Source organism: Lygodium microphyllum, chromosome 29 (genome assembly GCF_053477565.2).
Source record: "Lygodium microphyllum isolate KBCC chromosome 29, Lygodium_microphyllum_v1.1.10, whole genome shotgun sequence".
NCBI classification, from domain to species: Eukaryota; Viridiplantae; Streptophyta; class Polypodiopsida; order Schizaeales; family Lygodiaceae; genus Lygodium; species Lygodium microphyllum.
In genome coordinates this window covers 12,772,931-12,787,126 of record NC_141163.1, presented here as the reverse complement: position 1 = coordinate 12,787,126, position 14,196 = coordinate 12,772,931, and the positions used below count along the sequence as shown (strand labels likewise).

General features: G+C 46.3%; 1 protein-coding gene across 2 annotated transcripts in view; it reads right to left on the bottom strand.

Moving 5' to 3' along the window:
* Window positions 1-683: 683 nt before the first annotated feature.
* Window positions 684-14,196, bottom strand: part of LOC148010391 (receptor-like cytoplasmic kinase 185) — a 74,248-nt gene continuing 60,735 nt past the window's right edge. For both annotated transcript variants that reach the window (XR_015689464.1, XM_087671367.1), the window contains one exon: window positions 684-1,646. Coding sequence is in view for 1 of the 2 variants with exons in the window: in XM_087671367.1 (XP_087527493.1) it covers window positions 1,188-1,646 (459 nt within the window). In the remaining variant the exon portion in view is untranslated. The remainder of the gene's footprint in view (window positions 1,647-14,196) is intronic.

Here is a 14,196-nt window from a genome sequence, read left to right as displayed (position 1 = left end):
AATAAGGACACTCTAACCTGCATGCCAAATTAAGCCCTTAATTGTCAATTCAACATCTTAGCTCAAGCATACTTTCAGAAATCTCTCTGAGTATTGTTTGATAGGTTCGACAGATTTAAATTCATTTTACAAAACTTTCTCAGAGCAATGAACCACCAGAGAGATGTAAAACCAAAATAACTTCAGACAAAACCCCCATTCTCCTCCAGCAATTTTCATAGCAATTCATCTGCCCATAAGCCCAATATAAAACCATAGATCATACACACACATCGCCTCTCATCTTTTTGGAAAATTTTGTAGCTTCAAAAATCATGCCTCTTTACAGAAATGAGGGAGAATCCTTTGGCCTTTACTCCTGCTTCACTGCTAACACCACTAGTAAGCCAAGGGATACAACTGATTTCATTGCAGTTTTGAGACACTTCATCAAATAAGATGAATCCAATTTCTCAAAGCAAAGCTACCAAATTCAGTTCAACTACAGCTCTTGACATTAAATCAAATATGATGAATCCAATTTCTCAATGCAGTTCAAGTACAGCTCTCAAAATGCATCTTCATTTATAGAAGAGCAACATGAGACTCCCATATCAAAAGCATGATGACAACTTTACATTGTTCAAGCAGAAAACTGTCATACTTGACAAGCAAACATAATTCCACATCCAAGCGGGAGAAATGAATTCTCTCATTGCATTAAATGGAAGGACACATTAATATGTTAAGACAAATATCTGTCATATTCATCCTTTTGTATGTGACAAAAGTCAATTAACTTGTCTGCTGAAACAGTCAAGAAAGGCCCTGTACAGCACAAGGGGAGGCATATGATACTTTCATGCTGCATGGCACATGTAGATCAAAAGACACATGGCACAAATTGCATTCACTACAATATATTACAATCATTAAACAGATACAACTCTCCCAATTGCCCAAATTCTCCTTGTTCCTGTCACCTTTCAACCACATTTAGATACCATTCTCAGAGAACATACCTTTGCTGAACAAGGAACAAAATGCATATACCGATCAGGTCATACCACCTACACCGGGAATATGTATCAATCCACCAGCCTAACCTTCCTGAGATATAGGAGCTACTGAGTTCTCAAAGCATCCTTTATCCACTCATGCCACATCCCTTTTCTCTCTCCAGACTTCACCTCAGATCCTAGCCTCTTCTAGGGCCTGCTCTCTGTTCTGTCCTTACCTTCCATGGGAGCCCTCCACGCTGCTGGACTTGCATTGCTTGGGGCCTCGAGACCTGCAGCAACTTTGGCATCATTCCCCTCCACCTTTGATCTCACTTTATCAGCAGCAGCAGAAGATACCGACTCAGGTGAAGGCATTTGCTGTACTGGTTGATTTGTTGATCCTTCCTTCTCATCCTTGTTGTCTGCAACAGGTGGTTCTGAAACAGTCTTGCTAGGGGACTGAAGTTCCAGATCACAAGTTTGAGATGTCAAAATGTTCAGTGCAGTCACAACATCAGCAATGGAGGGCCTTGATGCAGCCTGCTCATGAAGACACATTGCTGCCACAGCTAAGGCCTGGAACAAGCCCCTGACAGGGAAGAGACCCTTTAACTTTGGGTCAGCCATCTGTCTAAACTTCGTTCTGTCTTTAAACAAAGGCCGTGCCTGCAAATCGCCATTAACCAGCATTATGCCAAGTAAACCAAGCATTATCTTTCTGAAAACAGAAAAAAGTTGCTAAATCCTGATTTCATGCTAAATTAACCAAAACAATAAGTAACATGTTGAACTCTGACTATATAATGGACTTTGCTGAGCCCAGAATTTGATAGGATTGGCACACATTCAAAGAGTACACATAAGTACTGTTGTGAATCCTCACCTGAGAGTTTGTTGGTTCTTGAGCCAAATGAAAATACACAATCCCATAAAGTGAACAAAAATACACACAGATATCCTGTGCTCAGTAAAAGAGCCATAGAGGACTAGCTATATCTCAAAGATATGAAGTACCACTGCTTAAATCAATGGTCTTCCAGCCAGACAGCAAGAGGCCAAGAGGGTAAAAGTTGGCCACATTAGAGCACATTCACACCAAAGCAACAACAAGATGAAACATAGGTGGAACACTCGCCCCTTGGAGTGAATGACAGTCAGTGGATAAAGGGTCAGTAGATCAGCCCCAAAAGAAAGTAATCCACAATTACTCCACACACATTCTAAAGTGGTGCGACTGCTGCCCTGTTATCAGGCTCACAGCTCAACATTTGAAGCCATCCTTGAGGCCTCTATTGCTCCATTTGGAAGAACAAGGCATCTTTTGACTATGATGTCTATGCCGTGACTAAGTGATGGTCTCCATGTGAGGAGGATGAGAATACAATTGTAGGGAGAAAGGTGTAAGTTGAGCCTTGGTGGGAGATATCACAGAAGGAAGGCACCTAGCATGGAAGGCAGGGGTGTAGAAGGCTGAGAAAGAAAGGTGGTGGTGGGAAGCAGCTGGTTGCAAGGATCTCATCAACCAAACCAACGAACCCATCCTTTCATATCATCCACTTCATAATGGAGGCATGTGTATAGAAAGCTTAAACATTTGTGACAATGTGCAAAATGCCTGGAAGCGAGAAAACACAAAGCATTAAAACTAACGCATCAAACAGTCACAGAAGAACACAACTCAAAAACTAGATAATGAATGGGCAATGAAATCCAAAAAGAGAGGCATGAGATGTTCAGTACGGTACCGCCCAGGTACAAGCACTTGTGACAACCAGCCATGCCTCTGGTCTTCCTCTCCAAGTGAGGACCTGAGATAAATCCTGGGCAATAGGTCAAAATGAGCCGCCTAGCTGCCCATTAAGGCACCCCACTAAAGAGCTAGATAAAGTGCCCAAAAACCCATGAAATATACCCTGCTAGCACCCTCCCGCACATCATGGATGCTCACTACGATAAAATATACAATTACAGGGACATACAAGCCCCCAAGAAGCAAAACCATCTTTTATACCACAATAATGAGTATCCTAGAAACATGTAACATGATACATCGTTCCTCCTCGCCATCGACTCCCCCCCCCCGCCCCCCAAAACCTCCAATTGCTCCAATGGTTTGACTCACCTCTGCGGACACAGCTTGTGAGTTAGTAGAGAGCTTGCCCTATGCCTCCACGAAGAGAGTCATTTACATGGTTCCTTGGTATAGCGGCTTCACAGTGGAGTCATTTGCGCTCCACAACAAATTTCTCAAACACCCAATCACCTTACTTTTCCTCGGACTAGCTGTAGAGTACCGCCAATTAGTGGAGGACTTTGGACGGCCCTTCGGCACAGTTCTTCTTGCCTCCTTCGCGGATGCAGTGACAGCTGCAAGAGTCCCAAAGGTACAAGTGGTCGTGAAAGACACAAAGAATATACTAAAGTTCCTGGAGATTGAGGCAAGAGGTCACTCCTTTAGGCAGCAAGTCATTGTGACTAGGCAACCAGGGCAGTGCCTGCATTGTCACGACTTTGGGCATCATCTAACAAATTATACGTGTTTCGGAGCCAAGGCGGCTCTGCCAACAGGCCCGCAGATGAACGCTGACGACTTCACACAAGTCCAGAGACAATAGAGAGGGAGACGGCAAGGGAGGCCACAGCCAGCTCCTCAGACGCAACCCTGACAGCAAGGAGCAGGAGGGCGGCGACACCCCCTCAGCAAAGCACTCCACAGCCCCCACCTGCCCGCCCCACCCGACAGGACCGTAGTCCCCCACAGCCACCACCCGCGCCATAGACTACCCCACCTGAGATCCCACAACCACCACACCCACCCCCCCCCCCCAACTGACCCTAGCTCACAGCCCCCCCCCCAACCACCCGCCACGTACCTCTGACAATCCCACCATCCCTCGATCCTCTTCCCCCCCACCACCTCCCCTGCTGAGCACCCCCCTGATCCGCACCCGGTTCAAGTGATCCCCCCCAAATCCACCCGCCCTCCTCCCACGGGAGGTGATGAGCCACACACGCCTACATCCTTCTCGCACCAGCAGTTTTCCCTCTCCCACACAGCCTCTAGCTCATCTGCCCCTTGCCGCTTGTCACACTTTCCCGAGAGAAGCACAATTGTTGCCACAGGAGTTCTTCCACAATGGCCCATGGTCCTACCTAAGAGTTGTGGAGCGCGGAGAGTTCCCACTACCTATAGAAGTGGGGATCTTCGTGGTTCGTAAGTCAAGGAGGGGCAAGGTCCATCTACTAGCACCATCGGATGAACCAAACTACGTTTTTTTCCTTCGGTCCTCACTCAGGGGATTGGACGACAACACAGATAGAGGAGTTGAAGAGTCAGGTGACGGACCACATCTCCCAGTGGATGGAAGAAGAAAAACTAGCACTGTTTGCACAGCAGTGGCCTAGTTGCATGATGGACATTAAATAGTGGGCTGGTGCCGAGGTCCCCCATGGCACATCAGCAACTTTCTTGGCACAAAAGAGGGACACGATGTGCAGGGAGTTTTTCCAAGTGCACCAACCTCGCACCTCACGAGAGCAGATACGCAGCTTTCAAGATCAGTATGGGAGGACTCATTCTAGCCCAAACGAGGTGATGGAGATTGCCACCGACTACTACAGTCACCTCTTCCAATAAGAGAGCCTCAGCTAGAGGAGAGCAATGTAGATAGCAGGTCTAGGATCACATCCTGTCCCTCGTTACAGAGGAGATGGGACGCTCCCTCCTAGCCCCCTTCACAGGGAAGAAACTAGAGAAGGCTTTCCATACACCGGACGGACAGAAATGACCGAGAGAGGATGGCCTCTCTAAGATCACCTTCATTACCCACTTGGAAGTGGTAAAGGACCCCCTACTGATGACCTTCCAGGATATTTTCACATTTCAGGACAAATGCCAAGGAGTCTTTCGGCAGACCTTATCAGTCTTCTCCCCAAAGCGGGAGACCAGTTGGAGCTTTCCCAGTGGAGACCAATCACCTTATTGTCAGTGGCCCAGAAGGCACTAGCAAAGATGATTGGTAGGCGACTACTCCCCATGCTTCCAAACATCATCCATGACACACAGACAGGCTTTGTCCAGGATAGGAGCATCCTAGACAATGTATTCACCTTCTTTGAGGAGACAGAGTGGACTCAGCACAGTGGGCAAAGACTGGCCGTACTACTCTTGGATTTCGAGAAAGCTTATGACAGGGTAGACTAGGATTTCCTAGAGGGCACCATGGTGAGGTTGGGTTTCCTCGAGGCTTGGATTCACAGGGTCTCCGCACTTTATAGATCAGCCACCAACAGGGTTTTCATAGGTGGTAGATGAGGGGAGGAGTTTCGGCTAGAGAGATCGGTCCGGCAGGGCTGCCCCCAGGCCCTGTACCTGTTCCTACTCTTTGCAGAGGTGATGTCTCACTTCCTCAAGTCACATGTGAGCGGATTACGCGGCCTCCGACTTCCAGTGAAAGAGAAGATTGAGTTGTTAGACTCAGAGTATGCAGATGATACAACACTCTACATAGAGGACGATGAGTTGTTGCTGAAGAGAGTGAAGCTGGCTCTTGAGGTATTCTGTTTTACAGCGGAAGCAAAAATCAACTGGCAAAAGTCGGTTGGTTTCCTCACAGAACCGGACTCTAGCATGGAGTGGGGCGTCCACCTGGGATTTAGATGGGTGAGCAGAGGGCAGACCATCCGATACCTAGGATTCCAAGTGGGACTTGACATCACTCCTCCCCAACAGTTTCTTCCAATCCTCGATTCTATTCGGAGGAAGCTGACCTACTGGAGCACAGCTCGCCTCTCATTAGTTGGCCGAGCCCTAGTGGTTAACCAGGTCCTCCTAGCGACGGCCTGATACATCACCTCGTGTTGGTGCTTCTCCTCATCTTGCATAGTACAACTTCGCCGCCTAGTGTGGAACTTCCTTTGGTTTGGGTCAAACGGCTCCAGGGATTCCAGGGCCAAGGTGGCATGGGCGACCGTCGTACGGCATCGGTCAGAGGGAGGGCTTGGGATCATAGACCCAGAGCATCAAAGCATGGCCCTCTTGGGCAAGCTAGTTGTCCGCAACCTCACACTCGGAGGGCAGACCTCGAAGGTCCTGTCGCAAAAGGGTATTCAGGATTGTAGACCAAGGCTTGGCGGTGAGTGGAGGCCGTCCCTAAGATAGATCTTCACGTCAGCCCAGATCAACCACCTCCCCAGATCACCTTTCCTATGCAACTTGGTCCACGTGTAGCAGGGCCTCCGTAAGGCCCTAATCCAAAGCCCCTCAGGCTACCAAGAGGAGATAGACCGTTACCCGATGATCTTGAACCTCCAGGTCAGGGATCGAAGGCACAGATTGGCAAGCGCCCCCACATCCAATGGGGAGGTTGGGAGGCTTGCCTGACTCGTACCATTAGGACATGGCGAGAGGTGTACAGGATGGTGGACCAAGAGGTGCTACAGCGAGTATCAGGCTGCCAGAGAGGAGTGGAGTTGAGGAGAAGAGAGATAGACGCAGCAATACCTTAGGAGTAGCTTGCTCCCCCGATACGAGAGCCAATAAAGCCCGGGGAGGTATGAGCCGCTAGTAGAGTGGGCGACGCTCTTCTTCACCATACAAGAGGGGGGGCATCTGGCTCTTGACAAAGGACAGCAGGATAAGGGGATAGCTGTCCTTTTATGGAAGAGGATCCAGGTGATTGGCCTTCAGGGGAAGACATGGCGGCTGGGACCCTTTTGTTTTTTGACAAGAGCTCAGAGAGTGGCGCCTCTGGATCTAGGAGGGCATGCCACTTGATGAGCTGAAGTGAAATCTGGGAAAGTGGCTATGGCTCACCACTGCGGTCGCCAAAAAGTCACCGAGGTTCCTGGAGTACACCGCCAGGATTGGCAGACACGTACTAATGCAGGAGGATATGGATTGGGTGCCGTCACATAGCAAGCACTGGGCGGAACACAGCATCACAAAGCCTTTCTGACGGACCTTCTGGCGCCGCCTATGGAATAGCTGAAAATCGAGGAGGGTATCGTATTTTTTATGGCTGGTGGCACATGGAGGCTTGGTGATGGAAAGCTGGCTTGCCCAAATGTAAAAGGAGGGAGGTTATAAGCGCTGTCCTCTGGAAACCCCAAAGCACTACCTTTGGTCGTATGAGGCGGCACAGCTCGTGTGGAGAGGAGCATACCGCATCCTTCGTCATATAGCACCCAACCTTGGATGTATCTCATGGGAAGCTTTCTGCTGGCACGCGGTCAACCAGGGCTGTCACCTTCTATATGAGATTGGAATGCAGGACATGATATTCATTATCGAGGCAAGGTCGTGCGCAGTGGTCGGTTTAGAGACTCTACCCATCTGCCAGGTACTAGAGCCCACAGCAGACCACTCCAAGGTATGGGAGATCATAGGGAGCCTTATTGGTTGGCATATCTGAAAGGTGTGGTGTCAGGAGGCTTTCATCGGAGAGAGACTTTCAATAAGGTGACCTTAGCAAAGCTCTTGATCTCTATCATCCACTCCCTTCACGGCCAATGGGATCAGGTGCAAGGCGAGTCCAGGGCTCGTCAGGAGCTTCGATGTCATTTCATACACACTTGGGGCAGCTAGGACCTGTTTTTCGTGATGCAGGCAGGCAGCCCCAGATGGCGATACACCCCCTCCATGGCTTCTTGCCCCCATCCCCCCAAGAGCGCCTTGAGAGGCTTGTATACATGATGTATTTGTGACTTTCATCAGCTCCAACTAGTCTGTTGAGCATGAGCACTCCGTTGTAATCAATTTTTTTAAGTAATATAATCAGCCACATTTTACTTGCAAAAAAAAAAGATACATCGTTGTGCACACAATGACGACAAAGAGTGCACCATAGATATTCCAGCACTATGCCCAATGCTCCCAATGTGGGAACATCAATACCCCACTCACTATCAAACCATCCCATCATAGACCTAGAAGTCAAACCAACTCCTGGATTTGAACTACCAAACTAATCAATGTAGAAAGCTTCCCTCAAGGTCCACCACATCATATGAACATATGGTAGGCAGCAACATGCCCTACCTCTGCCCTCTCGCAATCATCCCCCTCTAGCCTAAGATATATGAGTAGTAGTACTCTAGTACTACAGCATCTGCATAGATCGCTGTTGAAGCTCATAGGAATGCATGCACCTTGACATTAAAATATGTTTGATGATTCTCATATTTTGTTGCTTATACTAATTTTTCATGCTATGTTGCATCATGTTGTATTCTCTTCGACAGTGAGAGCACAAGGTGCTTTGAGTAATTGCTGGAGTATGACAAGAGCATCCTCCCACCATGCAAAGGTATGCATCAAAGGAGAAACATAGTCCTAGAAAAGGATATTAGAGAATGCCCCAACTCTCATGTGCAAAGCCGCCAAGCCTTGGTCCAGCCCAGCCATCTCGTAGGAGAATTTAGCTTCCCTCCCTGACATGGAACCACCCTCTGAGTCAGTCCAAGGTGTCAAGGATCCATGTAGCAGCCATTTGTCCACCATCTAAACAAAATCGGGCTGCCACCAAAGAACCTAGTGACCTTCTTTACATCAGTCACCCCCATAGATCAATTTGCAGGACCACCACAACAGCAGCATAACACCATGTCATGTGCACGGCAAAGAGATGTGGCCACCAATACAACCAGAAAGAAGCCACCAAGAAAACTCGATGAAACACGCTAGGACTATCCTCGGGAGAAGCCTTTAAAAGCAACAGAGATGTGGATCAACTTTGCAAAGCTCCCAAATTGGTCAAAGAAAAAGGTAAAGAACTAGTGGCTAACAACCAAAATCCAAGCATCTTCCGAGGCCTCAGAGAATAAAGGTTAGGTAATGGTGACAAAATCTCAAAGCCAATCAAATAGAATAGTAATTAGGAGTAATGTGACATGCAAGACAAAAACGGAATATCGAGATAGAGATACTCCAGGCACTTGTGGTCAATCAGCCAGAACAACACGAGAGTTCAACAATTAACTCACAATTCAATCTCACACAAGAAGTCAAAAAACACAAAACCAGCATAGAAGTGAAGTGGGTATAGTGAGAGATTGCAACCACCAACACACAAGACCCTCCCTTAAGCAGAAAAAGCAAAACAAGTGCAAGTATGATTAGTTAGTAAAAATGCATGTTATCACATTGTGGAAGCAGATTCAACCAAAAACACCTCCAAAATGGTCAAGAACAGTACCTAACACTTGTAACAAACTTGGCAACAGCAGTACTCAATCTCAAACTGGTGTGAAGAGGTACATAGCTGACCAATAGCACATCTAATCCCATGTGACAAGTGGGTGTTTATATATCTCAAGCATATAATAAATCCATCACCTGTAATATGGAGAAGATGATCTCTATAGAAAGCCATCTTCGTCCCTAGCTCAATTACTAGTGCCAGCCAATGTCCTCCTAGTCTCTAGCTAGGTGAGATCCATCCTAATACCCCTACCGATCTTAGTGGCTATAGGTAAGAGATGGTACATGAAGAGGGTACTGAAAGGGGGGTAGCATGTCCATGCTGAAGCCATGTAATTCAAACCATGCTAACATCTGTGCATTCGAACACAAAGTATCACCCTCTTTGGCAAGCTCCCAAGAGGATTCAAGGGCCAACCATACATATCTATGACTAGGTAGATCCCACAAGTTGTGTACATATGTGATTGATCTAGTGAGCACCTCTACTACGATTGGTGTGGCCACTAGCTCAGCTGTGATGATATCATGTAGGACCGATGCCTTGCATCTAAGCATCCTAGAAAACATGGATGCAATGGTCTCTCCATAGACCTCCATCCATCATAAGTGCAACCTGATCACTTGCAATGATCAAGACTAGGCCCCCATAATACCTGTACTCCATAGAGTAATGTGAACGTGACCAATGTATCAAAGAGCCACATCCTAGTGCAAGGCTCCTAAAATTGTACATGTGAGCACATCCTCTCCAAACCACCTAGTGCTATGTGTCTTCAAGTCAATCTATTGTCTCCTACTACCTCTCTCATAGAGAAGGTGGGGCCTATAAATAATCCTCCTAGATATGTATAGGAATCCACATAATCCATCTCCTCTTGCCCATATGTGAGCTTAGGTGCTAATCTCCTAACCCACTCAGGTGTAGTATTAAACGTCATCACCTTAGTTTTACCAAGATTCACTGAGAATCCACTATCTAATGCATAAGGAGGTAGTGCATCAAAATATCTCTCTAGTCCCCATGGAGAATCAACTATCAATACAATGCCATCTGCATATAATAGAAGAGGTATCCAAGTGCCAACTAGTGGAGCTCATCTATGTCCTCCCTAAGATATGGAATCAGCAATGCCATCAATGTAGAGGCCAAATAACCTCAGAGAGAGGGGCCATTCTTGCTTCACCCTGATGGTGGAGTGAACAGGTGCTGAAAGGCCCTCAAGTGTACGCACTCTGCCAACAACCCTCTCATAGAATGCAAGAATCCCCCAACAAAGCTCCTTACGTACCCCCATCGTATATTATCTACATATTAGCCTGTCTCTCGACACTGTATCAAAGGCTTTGCAAAAATCCACAAAGCACTAGTAGATCCGTCGACCATGAGCTCTACCCTCCTCAATGATCACTCTTGTAAGGATGTGATACAATGTAGAGAAGTCTCTCCTAAAGCCAACTTGTCCTTCTGCTCTTTGACCCCATCTCTCCGCCCAACTGCTCAACTCCTACTCCTACTCAAGAATGGATGCATATAACTTAGCCAATGTGTGTTTCTTCTCTCTTGTGTCACACAATTTGTTACAGCAATTTTCTATGGTTCCGTCTCTACCTCCACTTCTGACATGGTTTTATATTTCAGGTTGGGTCCTGCTCTTGCCTCGTATCAGCCATTTCAGGTGTGTGGGTCTGTGTTTTCATCTATCAGCTGATGTTCTGACCTGTCTTGACTGCTACAACTGCTGGTCCAGCCTGCTGGTGACTAGTTTCTGATGAACTTTGGTCTGATTCTATTCCCCTGTTACCTATTGTTTTTACTCAGCAGTTTGCGCCTTGTGTCTGTCGGCTGAGGCGACCTGTCTTCCCTCAAGAACAACTGCATTTACTGCGATTTCTGCCTGCATTTTGGTTATTAGCATATGTGTTAACTGTTTCTGCTTCTGTGCAGGCTGGGCAACTGTGTTTTCACACTGGATTCAATGTCTTGTAGCTGCAAACTTTGTGTTTTGCCTTTTCCTGGCTGTCTTCTGATCTGTTCTCTTGATTCCTCTCTACGCAACAATCGTATTTTTTTCTGCTCAGTTTCTCTATGCAGATCTAACAAGTCCCCTAGCATGTGTGGAGTGTGGAAAGCTCTAGAGGGCAGCTAAGTGTAGGATGGAGGTGAGATGAGAGGTGTGTGTCCCTAAGGTAGGGATGTGCTTGACCTGTGTAAGCCCATTATAGACATTATGATTGTATATGTCAGCTAGCTCACGTGTAAAGTAGAAGGTCGTGAGCTGGATGTAGGCGGTGGCTGGAGACCATATTGAGTGCTATCCCCTCCAATATCAATTGATGCCCTGTCTGTATACCTATTTCCCTCACATCCATCACCTGCAACCACCCTAGTTAAAATCTCCTATCAAGAGGACCTCTCCTAGCCCTATGTAGCATGTGTAATCTCATCTAATAGTGTGAACAGTGACCCCCCTCCTCTACTCCTCCATCTCCCTCTTGCTCCTGCTGTTGAGCCTCCCCCATGGCACATCTCAATCCCCAATGGAAAGTAGCAGAGAGCAATGTAAAGCATCCTGTCTCAAGAGACTTCCACTCTAATCCACATGTATCACGCCTTCAGGTCTTGCGCCATAATGTGGACTCTATCCTTGGAACTCCCATTTCTTCAGTGCTTCTTAGATAGCCATGTACGCTAGGTAGACCCGTCTCAAGGCTCTCATGTGTCTCTCTTATCATAATCAAAGAGACATGGCACTATCATAATCAAGTCACGGCTCTCCATCACCTCCTCCATCCTCCCTCATTGTGTCCAAAGTGAACGATTACAATTCCACATTGGCATTTGTATCTCTGAGATGTCTATCTCATAGATGGCGTACCCCTATTCAACTGCCTTGACATCAATGATGACTTGTTCATCTCTGTATACTACCTTCTTGCCTCCTTGGCTTGGATAAATTTTGAGCATGCACAACCGTCTATGCTCCACCTTCACCCTCGTGAGATCTGTGGAGAATAAAGGCTCACCGTGCCTTTTACCATGTTCAAGTGTGAGCACACCCTTACACTTTGTACTTTATATATATTCAAAACCTAAAATGTGGTACATTCATTATTGTACAGTATACCAATTTTATCGTGCTCAGTCTCTCACTCTACTGCTCTCAACTCTCTGTACCTTCACTCTCAGCTCAGCTCACGCACAGACTCCACAACAACAAACAGCAGATACATGGCATATCCTAGCAAAAAGCATTGGGAAGCAATGAAGGGTATCATGAGATGCCTTAAGGGCACAAAGGATTTGTGTATCTGCCTTGGTATGTAGTAGTCATCTGTTGTTGGTTTCACGGATGCAGACTATGCTGGCCATCCTAACTGCAAGAAGTCTACTTCAAGATATGTGTTTATGTTCACAGGAGGAGCAATCTCTTGGATATCTAGGCTGCAAAAGTGTGTTGCACTGTCTACTATAGAGGCAGAATATGTAGCTGCCACAGAGGCATACAAAGAGGCTTTATGGCTTTCACTTGTTACTCATTGTTGTTTATCATTATATACATAATTTCTTTGCTACTATTGTTTTTATTGTTGTTTATTAACATCTGTGTTTATAAAGACCAATGTGCACCATGAGGGTCTAGAAAATAATGAAAAGATGAGTGGTGATAATGCTCAAGGGGAGGCCAAGGATGGAAAACAACAAAAGCACTCAAGGCACTTGGGTAAGCAAGTCTCTCTAGGATTGATGAAGAACGTACTGAGCCAGTTTTATGTCAAGTAGAGGACATTGCCTCCTACCATGCCTGTTTGTAGATTGGTGGCTGGTGAGGCAGTTAGATTTGCCCTAGAAGATGCTCAGTGGTTGATTCCTTCCTTTGATTCCACTGGTTATCTTGAGACAATGAGACGCTTCCTTGTGTCAGTTGTTGTGGGTCATAGATGGGAGACCATACCTATGATAGCCAATCTACATGGCTAGGGTCTAATTTGGCGTCAAATAAATGCGGAATTTGAGAGGGCTAGTGAGAGAGCTTAGGATTACAAAGGTTCCTATCCTCCACTGCAACAATCAAACTGCTATCATGCTAGCACAGAATCCTGTCTTTCACACAAAGACAAAGCACATACACGTGAAGTATCACTTTATCAGGGATGTACTTGACAGCAAAGGCATTGAGCTTGTCAAGGTACGGATGATAATCCTGCAAACCTTTTCACGATAGGTCTTCCAGCTGAGCGGTTTGCTCATTGCCGCTAGATGATGGGGGTTGGATAGTATATGTGTCTTTCAACTTTGTACATACATACACTTAGTTGATTCTTTCCTCTACATTCAAGCACGTTGCCTTTAGGTGGGAGGTTGTTGGGAATAAAGGCTCACGGTGCCATTTACCATGTTTGAGTGTGAATGCACCCTTATCCTTTGTACTTTGTATATATTCAAAACCTAAAATGTGGTACATTCATTATTGTACCGTATACCAATTGTGTCGTACTCACTCTACTGCTCTCAACTCTCTATACCTTCACTCTCAGCTCAGCTCACGCACAGATTCCACAACAACAAGATCGCCATCTGTGTAGATGGGATTCCCTAGGAACCCACGTAGTACAGCCTTCTTCTTCGTGAAGGCTACTCTCTCCAGCTTTAGCACATTTCAAAACTTCTCCATTTTCTTGGAGCTTGAGGGTTCTTGCGATCCCTACCAGCATTGAGGGTGAATACTCAATGCCCACCATAGCAAGATATGGATTACTTGTAGTAGACTCTCATGCATGATTCTCATTCTACCTTTGATTCAACTTAGCTATGGTTTCATTGTGATAAAGTTTTAATTCATTTTCAATTATTGCATGGTTCCGGCCAGTTGTCTCCATTGTTGTTTCTTGACTTTTTTGTTATTTTAGTTCAGTCTAGGCTAAGTTCATTTCAATGGTTGATAGTGTTACCAAATCATCCCATTTTATACCCACTAAAGTCCAGTATTCAGCCAAACAAGTGTGAGATCAATT